Genomic DNA, 20,610 nt, shown 5'->3' with positions numbered 1-20,610 from the left:
GAAGGAAATTTTCTTCGAATTTCGTTGAATTCGCGTGCATTTCGTTCATTTTACCATTCGTCACCCTTCGTCCGCCTACATTCGGTCAGGTGTGAGGGGGCTTTAAGTCGGTAATGAGGTCGGGTATAATATGATAACTGTCCGTGCAAAGCTGGTTTTGAAGGTGACAATTTTTTATATGGAATTTCGATTGTACTTGGACATTAAGACTGGGAATGACAAGTTGAACAAAGTTTGTAAAGTCGAAAGCACGTCGATGAGTTCTGATCATGCGCGCGAGCGAATGAGTCAGCAGCCGCAGACGCATTGGCAAATTCAATCTAACAACGTCTAAGGGGAAAAATTGAACTTCTTCAGAAATTACTTCTTGGGGACTGGAATGCACACGTGATTCAACATTATACCAAGTCGCTAAGTGACCAACAAGAAGAGATAGCGGATTTGATCTATTTCTTCCTTAAATGGTATGTAGCTTCTTCATAGTCCGATTGAATTTACCATTTCATGCATGCTAAACTTATTTTCACTTTTTTTTCCAGCATTCAAGTCCTGCTCTCATCTTTCTTTATTTCTTTTTTTTTTATCCCTCGTGTGTGTTTCCCTCTTCTTTCTCATTCCTTGTTCTTCTGCTGTTCTGTTAAATCTGTGTCCGTCTTCGTAGGCAATCCTTTAATAATTATTTAGAGGGGTCCACACTCTACAGTGTTAGAAAATTTCTACTTAAAAATACAAAAATTCCTGCTGCAGCAGAGTCTCGAGAACACCTGTAATCTTACTGCACTGTGTAATCTTACATGCATGCATTTGTGTAAAATAACAGGAAATTGGTATTTGGTGTATGTAACTTAAAACATTTATTGTAATAAGACTGTTTCCCCTTTTTAAAAACAGACCTCTTCAGAATCTGTAAAATTGCAGAAAAATTGTAGAAAATGTTTCCTTTCCCACTACGTTTGCTACATCGTGAGACAACTGGTTATTTCTTCTACTCAACCCTTTCACCACGATGAACCTCTTCCACATCAAAATGTTTCCTGTTATAACAATTTACGGAATGATTTGGTTATTTCTTTCTGTAAAATCTGTTTGTTTCTTTCTTCTGTAAAATCTTCTGTTTTTTCTAACAGTGTACAAGCATTTGCGTCTTAGTGGATGCCTTCATTTTCTCAGATCTTAATGTTTATGAAAATTTGCTTATATATAATACGTTGTTGTACTTATTGGGGACAATATCATGTATCGTACCTACCTCAACTTGTATTGTTTGAATAAGTTTCATTTGCAATTGTCATTCTAATTATCTACGACCACTTTACTTTGTTCTGTTGAAAATGAAATCAAACAAATTGAATTGAATTGAATTCTTATTTGTTTACTCTAACAGTGTTTATTTTGGTTAAACTGTGGGTGTTAAAACTTTCATCAGTTGGTGCCTATATAGAGGACCTCATTAAAATTGCACCCTAGAGATTGAACCTAACACCAAAGAGAGTAAAAGTAACGATCAAATGTGTTGAAGTAACACCCGAAGATGCTGAGTTAACACCAAAAAAATTAACACCGAAGTATATGACTGGTGTGGTTATCACTGTACACTCACTGTGCGCCAATCATCACCGAAGTTTTAACTGGGAAGGTGTCTTATCTTACCATATTTCCCCCCGCTCAACTAAGCAGTTGTCGTGATTTTATTGTAATTATTACGATGGCTATGTTCGAAAATCTTTCATATGAACGTTCTTTACCATCTTAATGATAGAAACAAGGGGCTTTTTTTATTTAAAATCATCAACGGTTTCCATTCAGTGTTTAAATAAGGACCTCGTTTCACTCTTCGTCCGCTACTGACACCAGAAAAAGGATATAACTTTCTGCTTGTGAACGTTACCCCTCACCCCCCTTCTTCTAACTCCTTCTTTTTATACCTTGGAATGATTGAGATGTTATAAGTTTGAATTTTTTTTACCTTGATGTTGCTTCTTGGCAGATCAGCAATATAAAAAATGGTGTAGATTTTCATTAAAAAAAATGCTGCTTAAATTTCAATCACATATTTTTAAGCCCGTCAGTTTGAAAACTATTATCAAACTTTTAAAGAACTTTCTTCAACTTTTTAAAAGTTGTTAAAAAGTAAACAAGAAGGTTAGAGTGACAAGCTTAAATAGCGTGCTATAAAATAACAGCGTTTATACAGTGATAGCAAAGCAACTACCCGCACCAACCGATATTTTCTCAGGATATAACATTTCGTCATTAAAAAGAGTTGGCAGCATGTTCTTTTGAACATGTTGAAAGCATACGATAGTTGAAAATAAACTATGTTAGGTATAATATTGACATTGGACTCCTTATACATTACTTGCAGGTATGTCGTGCCTAATATTCGATTTTCTAATTAGTCGATTGATAACACTAACATTTAATCGCTTTAAGTTTGATATCATATTAGATTATCATATTTCCTTTGCAGTCATTAGCCTCTGGTAACCTGATAACCACTGCAATAAAAAAAAAAAATTGCGAGGGAACGAAGCGAGCGAGCAAAAATTTCGACATTTTTATTAGAAAAATCCAATTTTGTGATAGATTTTGACTTAATATTCAGAAAATAATATAACATTTCACCCCTTCCTCTTTATTTTCCTTTTCTTATACTCTTTTTTTTACTTGGTCGTGAAAACTTGGGGAGGGGCATGCCCCCATCTGTTTCTGCCTAGAAGTACCGATGTTTTACATTATATAGAAATATATAAATTTGATTGTAGGAAATAGCAGACAGAATGAAAGATGGGTTGGGGCAACACCTGGAAATTCCCCTAGGACATTGTCAAACGAGCAGAAGCCATCATATTTCAAGTGAAAAATGGGTTTTTGACTTTCAGTTGCCTGCCTGTCAACTTCTGAGGAAATTAAAAAAAATAATGTTTGGGAATATATATATGTATAAGTTGAGGCACGGCAGTTTGTCATCAACGAAGCAGTTTTAACTTTTCATCATTTATTTATTTATTTATTTATTCAATTATTTATTCATATATTTATTTTTTAATTACTTATTTATTTATTCATTTATTCATTCATTCATTAAATAATTCATTGTATAATGAATTGGCTGAGTATAGGTAGTTATTTATGAAAGCACATCATCTCCTTCATGTTCCTGCGCTAATTTCCGAATAATTCAGAATATCTTCCTTAAATAACAAAGAGGCTGGCTATATATTACAACCTTACATATCCGGTTATATTGCTATTGCCAAGTGCTGTTACAGCACACCACACCATTCGAATTCATGTCCCTAGGGGTGCTGCGTGTATCATTCTCCTTCATAATATAGTCAGCACCTCCAAGAATTCTGGTAGGTGTTAAAAAAATAAATGTATAAAGCAAAATGCCTACATTTTGGAGTGAAACCCTTTTTTGTGCTTGTCTAATGTCTCGGGACCGAAATCACCCTCATTGTTTGTGTAGTGAAACCTTTGTTTTTTTTTGGGGGGGGGGGGTTGTTACCCCACAAATGTAATAATTATTGAATAATTGCCTGCGAAGACGGACACATAGGTGACAGAACATACTAAATATTTCAACATTTCAGTTTCTGCCTAAAATTGCGATATACATGATATAGCAAGGAATGTAAAACTATGTTTTCTTGCTTCACTCTAATTTTGTGATTCCTTCTGTTCTCAAGTATTTTTTGTTGGTTGTATTTTCAGTTAAATCTCTTTTAGAACGATTTGGATCAGCTACAATTTAAGTTTAAAAAATGTAATGAAAGTTTATATTGATGTCATATAATATCGCAATCAATTCTAAATGGCATCCATAATTTTGTTGCGTAAAAGATATGAAATTTTAGTCGTCCAATCTTTGGATTACTCATTTAAAAAACGGTAAAAAAAAATAATCGTCATAGAGGACACATCAGTGTCCTGTAGGTCTACACTTCATATTATTTTCTGGACAGTTGCTAGTGCGCCCTCTTTAGATGAAATTTCTTACGGCTCGGCTACAGCCATTTGAGGGATCAATGAATGCGAGCAAAAGTTGATCGAGCATCATATGTTGATCATCAGAGTCGCATCTCAAGCAAAACTGAAGCCTTTTTTTGGGGGGGGGGGGGATTGAAACTTTCGCTGTTCCGATGAAAAGTGAACCGAGTTCCTTTCGTTTTGAGACAGCCAATGTCTTTACAAATCTAATATGGATCCGACACTGATTGGATTGAATCTCAAGTTGGGTGACTCAGTGCTCTTCAAACACTAACCAAATATCAATCGAACAAATCGGTTGCATTTCTGCATTGCACTGTTCTAAAGCTGGTCTGCTTTGTTTCTAAACTGCCGATTGAATACCCCCTATAAAATAAAATATAAAATAAAATAAAACAAACAAACTACCAAAAAAAAATAATCATGGTTGGGAAAGGAAATTGTCATATTGTTGGCGATCCTACAATGTTGTAGAGGGTGAAAGAGAGGGTTCAAAAGTGTGCTACCAAAAAGAACTTCTGAAGGAAAAGCTCTTAATATACCTTGTGAGTCAGAACAGCTTTACTGACATCTCAAACAGTCAAAATGGTCTATTTAATGAAAGAACATGACGTCATTAGTCCCCTCGTTTGCATGCTGGCCAGGATGTGCCTATAACTGTTTTGTGAAAATAAGCAAAACTTTAAATGTTATAATTTTCTTACTTTACATCCGATTTCGATGACATTTTTAGTGCTATGATTGTTTGATTTTTCTCTTTTTAGACAAATTAACTTTTTATTGGGGTGGACTTGTCCTTTAGGTTATAAATGCTATGAGTGAATTCGGATGCCAATGGACTCGTAATCCTGATCTGCTGAATGTGTTACTGTTACAGTAGATTTCATCGCAAAATACCTTTTTCAATCAAATTAACATTAGAAAAGATATTAAAAGGTGTTCATTTAAAAAAAAATGTTCATGCTAACTTAAAAAAAACATGTTCTACAACCAATTTTACCATGCATACTCACATTGTAGGCAGGTAGAGGAGTTCACACTTTTAAATTTGAGCATTTTAACACACTGTGGGACAGTCTGTTCCCATTGTGTCTCGCATTGTGTTCATACTGTGGGGCAGTCTGTTCACACCGTTTTTACACGGTGTCTCACATTGTGTTCATACTTTGGGGCAGTCTGTTCACACCGTTTTCACACGGTGTCTCACATTGTGTTCATACTGTGGGGCAGTCTGTTCACACCGTTTTCACACGGTGTCTCACATTGTGTTCATACTTTGGGGCAGTCTGTTCACACCGTTTTCACACGGTGTCTCACATTGTGTTCATACTGTGGGGCAGTCTGTTCACACCGTTTTCACTCTGTGTTCACATTGTTGAACAGCCTGATTTTTCCGACAGGGTGTATGTTACACCATTGCTCTTCATCCAATGTTTTTTATCGAAAATGAGCCAATCCTTCCGTTATCTTCCCCCAACTTCTAGACAATACTGTTTCTAAACAAGACCAGAGAGAAGATTAAGGGCTGGAAGTGTTACATGATCTCTCCCACCAAAGATGGCGACAACAACGGAAGCGATGGCAACGGTAGCGACGACCACGAGGGCAACGACGACAGAATCGATGATGTCGACGGCGATCGGAATAACAACGGAGGTTTTGACGACCATCGCCCGCTCTAACTCAACCGGAAGTGATTGTGATCACCGGGGTGACGGTGGCCACGCGAAAGGCGGGGGTCATAAGAATATCGAGGAACTGAAGTTGGCCAATCAGTGCGTACTAGGGATCACGTTGGGACTAACTATGGTGGCGATGGGAGCGGCCATTGATGTCAAAGACTTCAAAATTGTGGTAAGTAAACAGTAACCATGGTAACAGTGAAAGAGATCTGAGGCCTGTAACACAAAGCTTAGCTATGATCGTAGAACATTTTTTCTACGAATGATTCCATTGATTATAATGTACAATCAATCGTGCATATCCAGTGTACGATTAATCGCTAACCTTTGTGTTATGGGACCCTGGATGGTCGTGTGGTCCAGTGGTTAGAGCATTGGACTCATAATCGCAAGGTTGTGAGTTCGAATCCCAACTCTGCCATTGTCTCCACTTTGATAAAAAAGAGTGATATCTGTCGTCTATAACGTCAGCCACTATGACTGATAAACCTAGACGTAAAATGTTTCATAGGTAATTGGTTACAAACCAGCTTGGCGTTTACCAGCAAAAATGCTGTCCTGCCGAGTTCCTACGGGAGTTACCACAAACAGAAACAGAAACAGAAACTAACTTAATGATATAGGACCCCATACGACTGGTTTACGACCCGATCAAGGAACAAATGACAATTAAAACATTTTCTAATAATAAAGCAGACAAAATAATGATTTTTTTAAGGTTCATTAAACTATCAGAATACTGCCATCAACATTTTATATAAGTGCAACTCCTTGGTTCGAAGTAATGACTATCTGCGAACCAAATTGACTAACAAACGTTACCTTCTTAATGTAGTACGATTGCTGTGACGTCATTACGATTCTTAATTGAATTCGCTTTTGTCACTATCAAGAGGAACGAAATAACCACTAAGTTTTGTTTTAGGTATTCAAAACTTTGGCCTCTAATTTGTTCCATGATTTAATATTCTCTTTAATTGTATGAGGTTTTATTGAAAATTCACGTCGTAGGCAAATCGTAAAGTGTGCGGTGGTCATTACACTTTTATTTGTTTACAGGTTTGCTGGGGACAACTTGGTCAATTGTAACTAAATTTTCATGAATGGTGAACCCATGTAACCTGATTTTATGTAATACATAAAAAAAGTAAGAAAGAAAGAGAGAAAGAAAATGGGTATATCGTTAAAGATTTTGCTTGAAACTACAGTGTTCTTGAATAATCCCCTAAAGTATAATTATGTTATTTGAGCACTTTCGCTATTATTACAATATCATTGAGGGCTAGCTTACCGTGTTAAAATGGGTAGAAATAACACTGAAGTTTCAAATAAATCAACGCAAACGCCTCGCAAAACCAGAAAATACATATATATATATATAGATTATCGTTCATGAGAACTGTTTTTGTTTGACGCAGCTCCGTCGACCGGTGGGTGTAGCCGTGGGGTTCCTCTGTCAGGTCGTTCTGATGCCTTTGATCGGATTCATCATGGCAGTTGTCCTGAACCTTGAAGCACCATATGCGCTTGGGGTACTCATCGTTTCATCGTGTCCCGGGGGCACCACATCCAATCTCTACACGTTCTGGACAAACGGGGATATCTGTCTGAGGTGAGTGAATAGAGTGTTGTGTTCGCCCCATGGCGCATGCCGGATTCAAGAACATAGAAAACGTATTGCCAAATGCCCTTCATGACAATGAACAACCGATAGGTGTTGTCGAAAATTGTTGAAACAAAAAAGCAGTATCGTCCGGGACTCTGGGCAAACGACATGTTTGCATTTTTTTTTGTCGTTAGCTGCGAAACTTAGGACGAAACTGCTTTTCCGGTCCACCAATTTTCGACAAAGACCTCTCAGCTGTCCCTTTTTCTTTTGACGGGAATTTTCAATAGAATAACATTTTCTTAAAATTCCGTTGTGCATTGCGGTGTGGAAACTCCCTATTATCAGAAATGTTGGACTCCCCCGTAATACGAAGTATCACTGGAAGGAGGTCAATACAGGGCACCGATCTCTAGAGATTTGCATCCACTCAGTGATAGTTTAATAAAGACATTCTCTCATTCGACATCACTAGAAAGTTGTTGAAATAAAAGGCCATGCATCCTATATCGCAATGAGAACACCACCACCAAGCCTGTCTTGACGGTCCCTTCTGATGACATTGTATCCCATTGGGAATATTTCAGAACTGTGCACTTCTGACTTAAACCATGTCTCTGTTCCAATTATGATGTCCGGATGGCAGAAACTATCAGTGCTCGAACGTCCTCTTTCTTGTTCTGAATGCTTTGGAAGTTGATTTCAAACTGTTAGCAAAACCTGAGGAGAATTATAAAGTTGTTTGCAATACAAATCAATCATTAATCAAACCTAAGAAAATAAATCGAACTAACAATACAGACATCATGTAAATCGTGAAACCTTCCTATTCTTTATCGCCAAATTGCATCATAAATATGCCTACGACAAAGTGATTTATTAAGGTATTCCATTTATCGATGTATAGCGTGATTATGACGACGATCTCGACCATCGTCGCCATGGGATCAATGCCCCTCAACCTCTACATCTACAGTCGACGATGGATTAGTGGAGGCAACGTAATCCCATACACCGACATCCTCATCACACTCGTCACCATCATCGGCCCCGTAGGTCTAGGCATGTTACTCAGATGGAAGTCGAAGAAGTGGGCAACCCTGATCGGAAAGGTACGATGCCGGCTGTTTGAATTGATTTTATTTGCTTTACAGTTGCACATAGTATTATAAACCTAACATAACAAACTAAAAAAAATTTTTTAGATATAATATACAACACAATTATGAAAATAGAATTACCTCAGTTGATTTCTGTTATTTAAAGTAAAACGGAGAGCTTGCCAAACAAAGCAAACTTTGTATTTGAGGCAAGGCCCATTACCTTCGTTTCATTACTTATGCCTAACTTACACATAAGGTATAATACAGATTATGTAGGTACAAATTACAAAACGTCATTACCTGAAGGAGTATCAGTGGTGAAAATTACAATAACAGAGAGAAAGAAGGGGGTGTAGTGACGGAGGACAGAAGGGGGAGTGCAGTGTTAATATTAAAAAGAAGGTTGGCAATGAGATCAGGTTCTTCCTTCAGGTGCCATCTTTTAAACATGATATGTGTCCCCAGTTTTTTACGATATGAATGATATCAAAGAAAAATGTATTTCAAGTAATAAAATTTAATGTACTAATATACACCAAGATAATTGTTTGATTGCATTCTCGATCAAAATAAATATCCTCATGCGGATTTTGTTTTGCTTATTTATTTAAAAAATCCCTCTGGAGCATGGAATGGGCTTGAAAAATAAAAATGCAATTCCAACGGCTGAAAAAACGCAAAATTTGAATTATAGTGGTTAAACCATTTAATGAACATTTCATTCTGGTAATATTGGTATGTTAGATGATACTCGAATATAATTCACATTTCCTACCTTTAACCAAAGATTTTGACGGGCTCACGATTAAGCCTTAATGGATGGTGTGCTGTAGATACCGTGATTTTTTTAATCAATAAGTGAAAAAAAAGTTGTTTAATTTTTTACTTATTTCTCAGCCTTTCGGTGCCATCGGAATGCTCGGTATCATCGTAAGTATCTTCATCACCAGTTACATCAACCCAAAGATATGGACCTCATCGTGGAAGCTCTACGGGGCTAGCATCGCCCATCTCTGGATCGGCTGGGGAATGGGATACGCCATCGCCCGCCTACTTCGACAACCCCACCGCCAGAGTCGGACGATCGCCTTCGAGACCGGCGCGCAACACGTCGGCCTTGCTCTTACCCTCATCGCGTTTTCGTACAAGAGCGATATTCAGCTCTTCCTCCAGATCATCATCTACCCGATGCTCTTTGGACCATTCAGCATCATCACCTTCAGCGCTTGGGTACTGGGTTATAAAGTATACAGGTAAGAAAACGGTGGTATAGTTGACTGGGGAGGTAGTCCAGTTTGCGACCCCCCCCCCCGACAGTACTTGTGCACCAGGCTGTTTTGGAGGCTTTGAATCAAATCTTGGAATATTTTGTTTTCAGAGTCTTTTCTCAATTTGCAATTGAAAACAACAATCTTCGAAAGTCCGTTCCAGGTGAGACTCGAACCTGCGTCTATGAACTCGTGGGCAGGAATGGCTTACTGATTGAGCCACACCAATCGAGCTGATTGGTCGGCCAGAAACTACGCTATATATCTTAACGTTTCGCGTCCCATGAATATTAATTAGGCGTAGTCTGACTGAATAAACCCGATTATAGCGTCATTCCCATAGACTTATTCATGACTTTTATGTCATGGCTAGTGTCCCTGTATAGACACTAGTCATGGCTACAGTATACTGCCCTCTCGCGTCGGATACACAATTACTGACGGGAAAAAATCGCTTCCAGTTTAGCCCTTGGGAGAGGAAAGTACTCTCCTCAGTGCCCAACAACGAAGAAGACTCACAAAAGTTGTATTATCATCCCAGTCCACTCCAGTCGCAGGCAACATTACCATTGGTTTGGTTTGGTTTTATTCACGATTAAAAATGCATAAATATAAACAAAATAACATTACATAATCAAATAATTAAAAAAACAATATAACAAATTAACAATATAACAGTAATGAAGCTTACAATGCAGAATCGTAGGGATAGACCCGTTTCAGATTGGCTATTAATAGCCAACCTGTTCTTCCCCGGGGTCCCTTAAAAATAAGTAAATCAAATTAGCATTACAATATGAAAATTTCTAATAAATACATGTATAACAAATCAATATAAGAAAAATGTAAAAGAATGGATAAATGAACTTGTGTGCAAGTTCACAATACCCCCCCCCCCCGGACAGTCCTAACATGAAACCATCATTGCATTTCACCGGTTAATTTCAAAACTTCTTTTTTATAAGTAGAAAAATTGTCAATTTTTTTAATGTATAGAGGTAAATTGTTATATAATTTTCCACAACGAAACTGAAATGAACGTTTGCATTTTTCAGTATTAGGTTTGGGCAAGACAACCTGATTACCTTTTCGAGTATTGTATCTCGATGTCTTAAAAATAAATTTTTGTTTCAAATAAGCAGGCGACATATCATGGAATATTTTATACAAAAGACAATAAGTATGAAAGAATTGTCGTTGCTGTAGAGTTTCCCAGCCTAGAGTATAATGAATTTCACATACTGGTCGGTGCTCCGACAGTTTAGATTTTAAAATGATCCTACCTGCACGGTTTTGAAGTTTTTGCAACGTGCTCAAGCAAGATTTAGTCGCAGAAGACCAAATTATGTCTGCATAGTCAAAATGTGGCAATATTACAGCCTTATATAAAAGATTTAGACTTGACTTATTCAAAAAAGAACTCAGTCTACCAAAAAAACTGATCATCTTACTAATTTTTTTGCAAAGGTTCAAAACATGATCATTCCATTTTAGTTCAAAATCAATAGTAATACCAAGGTATTTTATAGATTTAACCTGTTCAATAGGAATATCTTGAATTTTAAGATTCAATGTATTATGTTTCTGAATCATATGTTTTGTACCAACCAACATACACACAGTTTTGGTAGAGTTTATTTTTAATCTATTTTGCCACATCCAATTTTTCAAAGAATTTAATTCATGTTGTAAAGTAATTTGAACCAAAATGGGATCTTTATCAGAATAATAGATTACGGTATCATCTGCGTAAAGGTGTACTGATGATTTATCGATACACATAGGTAAGTCATTTATAAAAAGAAGGAAAAGGATCGGACCCAAAATGGATCCTTGCGGCACTCCATGAGATATGGGTTTTTCAGATGAGAGTGATCCATCGATCATTGTTACAATATTTCTATTACTTAAGTAGCTATGAAACCATTCCAATGATTTCCCATCAATCCTAACACAGGACTTGAGTTTACACAACAGAATATCATGGTTGACGAGGTCGAAAGCTTTCTGCAGATCAACCGAAACAACTCCCGTATAGTGTCCTTTATCAAGAGACATTAGCAAGTCATCCGTAACTTGTATCAAAGTAGTATTTGTGGAGTGGTTTGCTCTAAAACCTGATTGGTGTGAAGTAAGAATATCATTTTCATTTAAATATTTTGCAAGCTGGCGTTGTACCACTCGTTCTAATAATTTAGAGACCACAGGTAAAAGTGAGATTGGTCGGTAGTTGTCAGGATTCATTTTATCCCCTTTCTTTAGTAGCGGTATTATTTTAGCAATTTTCCACCTAGTTGGCACAATCCCCAAATAAATTGACCTATTTATGATAAATGTCAGGCTTTTGACAATGTCAGGGCCACATAATTTCAATATGTACGAACTTATTCCGTCAATGCCAACTGATTTCTTATCTTTCAAAATTTTTATCTCACGCAATACATCGTTACAAGTTACGGGTGATAACTCAAATGTACAGTTTTTATTACGGCTATTATTACAACTGGATACAAAACTGGTGTCAACCATATCACTTCTATCAAGACAATTTTGGGCAACATTTGCAAAATGTGAATTAAATCTTTCAGCCAAGACTTGAGTATTATCAATCTTGTTAAAAATGTTCTTCGATTTATTTGGCAGTAGAGACTTTAGAACATCCCATGTATTTGTTTTACCCTTACAATCTTGAATCAATTCAGAATAATAACTCTTTTTTGTCTTCTTTATTGCATATGTAACTTTATTTCTCAGTCTTCTGTAGTTTATCCAATCTTCCTCTAATTTACTTGAATTAGCTTTTTTCTTCAATTTATCCCTTTCCTTCATCATGCCAAAAATAGACTCATTTAGCCAAGGAGAGTATTTTTTTCTGACCTTACGAGTACGTAAAGGCATGTGCTTGTTAACTACTGCCATAACTAGTCCCTCAAATTTACAAACAGCATCATCAATGTCATTACATTCCTCTATGTCAGACCAATTCTGCAATTTAATGTCTTCTCGAAAGGCATTCACATCGAGGCCTTTTATCTTTCTATAGGTGACTAGGTTCACATGATTGTTATTGTCATCAGGTCCTACATTTAAGCATAAATGACTCAATGAATGGTCGCTGAATCCAACATCAATGACATGCCATTCTTTTACAATGTCAATGTTGTTACATAACATATGATCTAACAGAGAGCGGGAATTTATAGTGACTCTGGTAAATTGTGTCGTATTAATCTGATGCAAGTCAAAAACATCATTAATCTGATTGTACTTACTACATTGTAAAGTACTTAAACTGTGAAAAATGTTAAAATTTATGTCACCCATTATCAAAATATTGCAATCATGCCCCTGAATTGATGACAGCATAACTTCATACAAATCCAAAATATCATTACCTGCATTGGGAGGTCTATACCAGTTAATAAAGAATAAGGGTTTGCCCTTTTTAAAATCGATCTTCAAAACTATTGACTCCAAAAGGCTGGGAGCTTCTAACTGGGTGAAATCAAGACTATCACGAATATAAATCGCCACACCACCACCATTTCTACTACGATCTTTTCTGATTATACAATAATTATCTATTTGAATTTCTACATTTGAGACACTATCATCAAGTCGAGTTTCATTTAAAGCTATTATATGAATATTGTTTTGACATAATAGGTATTTTATCTCATCAAAATGCTTAAGCAAACTAACAACATTTAGGTGCACACAATTGAGGCCATTTTTATCAATTAATTTTGAATTAATTTCATTTCTATTGTTTTTTGTACGTTCCTCTTCATGTGGCCTGCAATGTAAATCCTTAACATTATAAAAAGGCATGTCAGTTAAACAACATTTACGGCATTTCCAATCCATAAAGTATTCATTTGAGTCTTTGTATTGATCATTAGAAACATCGGAACAGGATATATGAATCCATTTGGTACAAATTGTACATTTCAACCCATTATGTGTAGCTTTTACCTCTTTTCTACATATTCCACAAAATGATGATTTCAGCATATACAACGATTTGAAGTATTAAAAAAAAAAAAAAAAAAAAAAAAAAATCAAACAATTGGTATTAAACCGAAACAAGGAAAATACAAGTCAAATGGTCTAAAACAGTAAAAAGCTTCTAGTTCTACATAAACGTGTACATGAAGCAGAATCGACGGGGGTGTCCTCTAAAAAATCTAAAAAGAAGTGAACATGTAGATTGTTTTCCAGCATTCATTGTCCTTAGAATTGTAAGATCATCAAAATCGGAATTCTCAATTTGCTGAAAGCAACTTTGCTTCTTCTAAGGATCTGATGAGCTTTTTGACAGACTTGCCATTCGTGGTGGGCAATGCAACAAAAATACGGCCATCGTTTGACCAAGCTGCAGTGATTTTTGTAGATTTTCGAGCTGTTTTCAATACTGCATATTTTGCTGCTGTGAGATCTTCGGATATTGATATTCCAGAATTCTTCAGCTTGCGTCGAGAATGAAGTATAGCTTGTCGAATGCGGTAGGAGGTAAGTTTCACAATTATAGCTCTGTGACGACTTTCAACAGTTGACGTAGATGAGTACAACTTGCTGGCATAAGTTGACGAAGACGGGTCCGATGACGAAGTTGAGTTGGCGTTCAATGAGGCATTCATAGTTGGCGGTGAAGAGGATGTAGACATGGAAGTCGGAACTGATATATGTACTTTGGGCTCCTCCTTGTTGTGAATTGGTCCAATCCGATGACTTCGGTCAATGTCTTCAATATTTAACTTGACTTTTAACTTTTCATTCACAATCTTTTAAACCACATCATCCGTATTCTCAAGCTTGGTCTCTGGGACGCCAAACAACCTTATGCAATTCCTTCTGGAATACTGCTCTGCTTCATTTCCCGCAAGTCGAAGCGCTGAGATTTTTTCATTCTGTTGAGTTAGTTGATTCTGAAGTTTAGTAATCTCATTGCTTTTGCTTTCTAAGTCAACTTGTAGTGACATTATTTTAGATTCATTTAATTCGGTCTGGTTTCTTAGCTTTGCTAATTCCTGTCGAACTATCACAAATTCTTCCCGAACTGCTTCTCGAACTGCCTTCTTTAATACATCGACAAAATCTTGCTGTTTAGTAAGCTCTCCAATCAAGGCACTATGTTGAAAAGATTCAGATGTTTGCTGTGAGCTACGCGTATGCCTAGCGTTAGCATTTGAAGTTTTAGACATTTTGTCAGTATTAAGAGTACAGACTCAATCCAATTAAAGATGGCTGCAAATGACCGGTTGTACGTTAAAATGCAATCGTACTCACTCAGCTGTGACAATAACAAATGATTCCAAGGATCAGTGTTCCGAATGAGCAGCAACTATAGAGGGTAACGAGAATAGTAATTCATGCCGACCTTAGCCCGTCCAAGGTGTCCGTCGTTCCGATAAGCTGTTAGCGCCTAATCATGGTAGCGAACGCTGGAATAAACCAACGATTGTAATCCTTATTTCATCAGTAGAATCATATTAATCGGTGTTAAAACCAGTGTAGAGTTTCTATATATGGTCCAAATATCAATACTGAAACCTTGTTATCTCTTATTCAGCTTAAATTTTGCGAAAATATCGTGTCAAATAGTCCTCATAGTCAGCGGTAGTCCAGCCTACGTCACATCATCATCAATAAGTCCTTAAAGTATGACAACTGACAATGGTCTGGGAGGGGGGGGGGGGTTGGGGGTAATGTGATTTCTGATCAGTACATCTGTTTAACGTGTATATCTTTTGTAATCTAACTTAGTTTGCGAAATCTATTCAAATTGAAATGAATTGCCGAAACTGTGACATGACGCAGACGGGTGTCTTCCATTGCACGCCTTTGCAATCCACTGGATCTTGCTAGATTTGTCTTTTTTAATGTCATAGGCCCCTATTCTGAAGTCGGGTTTAATTTAAACTCTGATCTCGGATAGAAAAGCAAAAGTGAGATAAACCTCTAACAGTGGAATTTCAATGTATCAGCTCAATTTTCTCTCAAATCATTTTGTTTAAAAGACAAGTCCACCCCAACAAAAAGTTGATTTGAATAAAAGAGAAAAATCTAACAAGTATAACACTGAAATTTCATCAAAATCGGATGTAAAATAAGAAAAATTATGACATTTTAAAGTTCCACTTAATTTCACAAAACAATTATATGCACATCCTGGCTGTTATGCAAATGAGGAGACTATGACGTCATCCACTCACTATTTCTTTTGTAGTTTATTATAAGAAATATGAAATATTGTAATTTTCTCCTCATTGTCAAGTGATACAACGATTAATTCCTCCCTGAACATGTGGAATTAGCATTGTTTAATACTATATGGTTCAGTCAAGTTGGTCCTTAATATCAAATCTATAAAAAATGAAAAATTGTATTATTCAAACAATAAAAAACAAAAGAAATAGTGAGTGATGGACATCATCGATTGTCTCATTTGCATGTCAGTGAGTTGTGCATATCACCGTTTTGTGAAAAATAAGCGAAACTTTAAATTGCATAACTTTCTTATTTTACATCCGATTTTGATGAAATTTTCAGCGTTATGCTAGTTTGATTTTTCTGTATTTATTCAAGTCAGCATTTTCCTGGGGTGGACTTGACCTTTAAGAAGGGTACATTAGATTGATCATCAAAGACTTGGAACAGAGAAACGCAAACATAATTCGTATACAATGTAAACAAATTTTCGACGCGTTTGCTTCCTGTAATAGCATGATTTGGCAATTACGACTGGGATGGATTCTGCAACAAAGAAAATCTATTGAAAATGCCCGTCAAATCACAATGAAAGATTAGAGCTCTTCGTCGAAAATTGGTGAACCGGGACAGTGGATCGAAGCTGAAAAAATGCAAATATGTCGTTTGTCCAGAATCCAGGACGACACTGCTGTTTTGATTCACCAATTTTCGACAAAAGGAGGGCTTTTGACATTACAGATTCTATTTGATCCAGAAAACGTTTGTTAGTGGTTGCAAAAACTCCCCGGTTATAAACCTATCCTCCAATTAGCCGCCTAATAGTAATGCGGATAATTCAATAAAAATTGCGTTTACAAACTCCGAAAATTATCCGCATTATTTTTACGAGCGCCCGTCCTGAAAAAGGCGGATAATCGTCATGACAACTGGACACGCCCCCTCCGATGCGGTTGTGTTGGAAAAGGGTGACCTTGTGACCGCACCATGGCAATTATCCGCATTATTTGGAAATACGTTCATAATCTCAAAATCTTGTCCCGATGCTGCTATCATGCGGATAATTGCAGCATCAAAATAATGCGGATAACTCTGGTCCTCCTCCGATTTTACGACCAAATTATGCTGCTATTAGCCGCATAATTGGGTTTATGAAAGGGTAAAAGATATACTTGACTTCAGAATATCGGTACTATGTTGTCGCATTTAATTGCCTTGTTCACATAATCAATCATGCACTAAACTATTTGGCCACAGGCATTACAGACCAGAGGAGACAGAAAATAGAGAGGAAGATGACGAAGGAAAGAAAGAAATAGAAGAGAAGAAAGAGAAGCCCTCAGCCACAGAGATGACGAACGGAGTAGACATCGAAAAGGGAGAGAAGAAAGAAAATGTCAAAGCACCGTGAATTCAAACCAACTCAAATCTGACTACAGACCTTATGGATCTGACGTCATAATATGCAAAAGGTCTACAGTGTATAGTCAGATTGGCAAATTGCCAATTCGTCTACCGCCAACTCGTCTACCCACCACATGGTATGCTTTCATTTATTCTAATGCCGTTCCGTCCATCAACATTTCATCTAACAACCATTTGGTCCAATAACCATTTGGTCCAATCATCACTTCGTCTAATCACCAGTTCGTCTATGACCATTTCGTCTCATAACCAGTTGGTCCAATATCCACTTTATTTTCGTTCATTTTGCACAATTAACACATAGTCCAATTAGACCAACTGGTTATTAGACGAAATGGCGAGTGGACGAGATAGCATTTAGAACATGTGGATAGTGGACGAACTGACAGTAGACCAAATTGGCATTAGATGAGTTGGAAATAAACAGTAAGATTTGAGTCAACTTGAAGTCACGAAAAGGGAGAGAAGAAAGGAAACGTCAACCGTGAAATCAAACCAACTCGAGTCTGACTACTATACACCTTATGCATATGATGTCAAAATCCCATAATGCCCTTGTTACACCCACAAATGTAATAACGCCCACAAATGTAATAACACTTTACCCACAAATGTAATAACGCCCACAAATGTAATAACACTTTACCCACAAATGTAATAATTTCACCCACAAATGTAATAATGCACTTTACCCACAAATGTAATAATTTTTGATCGCCCACAAATGTAATAATGACTTTACCCACAAATGTAATAAATTTGAAGGGATTTTTGGCGAATCGTTCCTAACTAAAATCTTATAGTAATACGTTCATAATGCACAAAAGTGAAAGTGTTTTTTTCCAGACCGGGTTAATTAAAAAATTATAATATAAGTCCAAAGTCTTTTTTTCCAGACCCGGTTGTTTCAAAATTTATAATATAAGTCCAAAGTCTTTTTTCAAGACCCGGTTGTTTAAAAAATTATAACATAAGTCCAGTCTTTTTTCCAGACCCGGTTATTTCAACAATTATAATATAAGTCCAAACTAAGATACAATAATGATATTCCAGTGGAATAAAAATGAGAATCGAGCTTAGTCTTTTTTTCAGACCCAGTTAATTAATGTCTTTGTTGTTGTTTCAACTTATACGGCACGTATTGCGAATATATGCGCTAAGAGTAAATTGAGAATCAAGCAAGGTCTTTTCTCCAGACCCGGTAACTAAAAACTAAAACCCTATAGTAATGCGTTCATATAGCACAAAAGTGCAAAGTCTTTTTCCAGACCCGGTTAATTAAAAAATCATAATATAAGTCCAAAGTCTTTTTTCCAGACCCGGTTATTAAAAAAATCATAATATAAGTCTAAACTAAGATACGATAATGATATTCCAGTGGAATAAAAATAAGAATCGAGCTTAGTCTTTTCTCCAGACCCAGTTAATTAAAGCTGGTGGAATAAATGTCTTTGTTGTTGTTATAACTTATACGGCGCGTAATGTGAATATATGCACGAAGAGTAAATTGAGAATCAAGCTTAGTCTTTTCTCCAGACCCGGTTACTTAAAACTGAAAAACTAAAACCCCTTACCCACAAATGTAATAATTTCACCCACAAATGTAATAATGACTTTACCCACAAATGTTATAAATTTAAAGGGATTTTTGGCGAATCTGTTCTAAACTAAAACCCTATAGTAATGCATTCATAAAGCGCAAAGTCACAGTCTTTTTTTCTCCAGACCCGGTTATATAAAACATTTTAACAATCTTCCAAATAAAGATCCCAAAATTAATTTCTTCTTAATGTTGAATAACATAGAAGTTTAGCGTAGTCTTTCCTCCAGACCCAAATATTTCAAATAGCAAATAATAAATAATAATTAAACAAACAAAGACCCCACGATCTTATTAATGTTGAACAAAATGTAAATATTGCATAGTCTTTCCTCCAGACCAAGTTATAAAAAAATCATTCAAAAACAAAACAACAACAACCAAAAACAGACCCCGCAATCTTTTCAACATTGAATAGCCATTCCATTCCTTTTCTTGTTTTTATTTGGCAATAAGTCATGATTGACTATTTTTGCCACTCACTGTATGAAAAGTAGGGTAACAATTTTTTTTTTTTTCAATAATTTCTTATTTCTTTTATATTCATTCCTTTTTTCTATGAAAAAAAACCAAACAAACAAAACATTTAAATACATATGAAACAAAAAACTGAGGAATAAGATATCAGCAAACAATAGGGGATTACTTCCCGAAAAACGATAAGGTTGTTGTTCGACGATCTATGAGATATTATATAAAAGAAAATAGCATCGAATATCATCGAAATATGGTGTAGTCTTTGTTCCAGCCCGGTTATTTCAAAATAGCAAATCATAAAGAACAATATTAACAAAGACCCCACAATCTCATTGATGTTGAATAACTTGAAAATATAGCGTAGTCTTTCTTCAAGACCCAGTTATTCAAAAATAACAAATCATAAAAAAGATATATAATAATAATAAAGCAAAGGTCCCACAATCTTATTGATGTTAAATAACATGGAAATATATCGTAGTCTTCCCTCCAGACCCACTTATTTCAAAATTACAAATCATATTTTAAAGAGTCAACAATTAACAAAGACCCCCATTATCTTATTAATGTTAAATAACATGGAAATATAGCGTAGTCTTTCATCCAGACCCAGATCTTTCAAATAACAAATGATGAATAATAATATAGATATATGGACTGCTTTGAGAGGCATGGTTGTTTCTAGAGGCTCAAGGGGACGCGACTATGTCCGAGGGCTTTGCCCGAGGGCATGGTCTGGCCGATGGGGTACACGCGAGCCGAATTGAAACAACCATGTCTCGAATAGAGAGGTTTATAATGATGAATAAATAATAATAAAAAAACGAAGACCCACAATCTTATTTATGTTGAATAACATGGAAATATAGCGTAGTCTTTCCTCCAGACCTAATTATAAGAACCATTAAAAACACAACGACAAAACAAAACCCTGCAATCTTTTCAGCATTGAATAGCAAGGGAATATTGTGTAGTCTTTGCTCCAGACCTTGTTATTTCAAAATAGGAAATTATAAGAAACGATAAACAGATTAATGTTTCGCTTAATTTGTATTTTTAAGAGAACTGTGTGTGGGTTAAAGACAACCCTTTAAACCAAACCATTTTAACTGGGTTTAATTTTGAAGAATGGTCTTAGCTTTGATTTTTTCCCCAATATTCGTTTATCTTTTAAATAACCGGGTCTAGACGAAGGACAAAGCATAATACTCGTGTTATTCCACAGGAATAAGAATATGATAGTCTT

The 20,610-nt window shown here is 36.2% G+C and overlaps 1 protein-coding gene across 1 annotated transcript; it reads left to right on the top strand.

The window, feature by feature from the left end:
- Window positions 1–297: 297 nt before the first annotated feature.
- On the top strand, window positions 298–19,752 carry LOC129276119 (ileal sodium/bile acid cotransporter-like). The gene is made up of 6 exons (XM_064109626.1): window positions 298–464; window positions 5,478–5,847; window positions 7,094–7,287; window positions 8,189–8,393; window positions 9,282–9,637; window positions 17,120–19,752. The coding sequence occupies exons 2-6, from the start codon at window positions 5,551–5,553 to the stop codon at window positions 17,271–17,273; spliced, it is 1,206 nt and encodes a 401-aa protein (XP_063965696.1). The 5' UTR covers window positions 298–464; window positions 5,478–5,550; the 3' UTR covers window positions 17,274–19,752.
- Window positions 19,753–20,610: the final 858 nt, after the last annotated feature.

The sequence above is a fragment of the Lytechinus pictus genome, chromosome 14, assembly GCF_037042905.1.
Source record: "Lytechinus pictus isolate F3 Inbred chromosome 14, Lp3.0, whole genome shotgun sequence".
Lineage (NCBI taxonomy): Eukaryota > Metazoa > Echinodermata > Echinoidea > Temnopleuroida > Toxopneustidae > Lytechinus > Lytechinus pictus.
The sequence above is the reverse complement of the archived record's forward strand: the minus strand, read 5'-3'. Positions and strand labels throughout refer to the sequence as shown.

Excerpts from the sequence above, each read along its gene's own strand:
- LOC129276119 (XM_064109626.1), top strand. The coding sequence starts at position 5,551 with ATGGCGACAACAACGGAAGCGATGGCAACGGTAGCGACGACCACGAGG. Across the intron at positions 8,394-9,281 it reads GGGCAACCCTGATCGGAAAG|CCTTTCGGTGCCATCGGAAT; the intron begins GTACGATGCCGG and ends CTTATTTCTCAG. Across the intron at positions 9,638-17,119 it reads CTGGGTTATAAAGTATACAG|GCATTACAGACCAGAGGAGA; the intron begins GTAAGAAAACGG and ends ATTTGGCCACAG.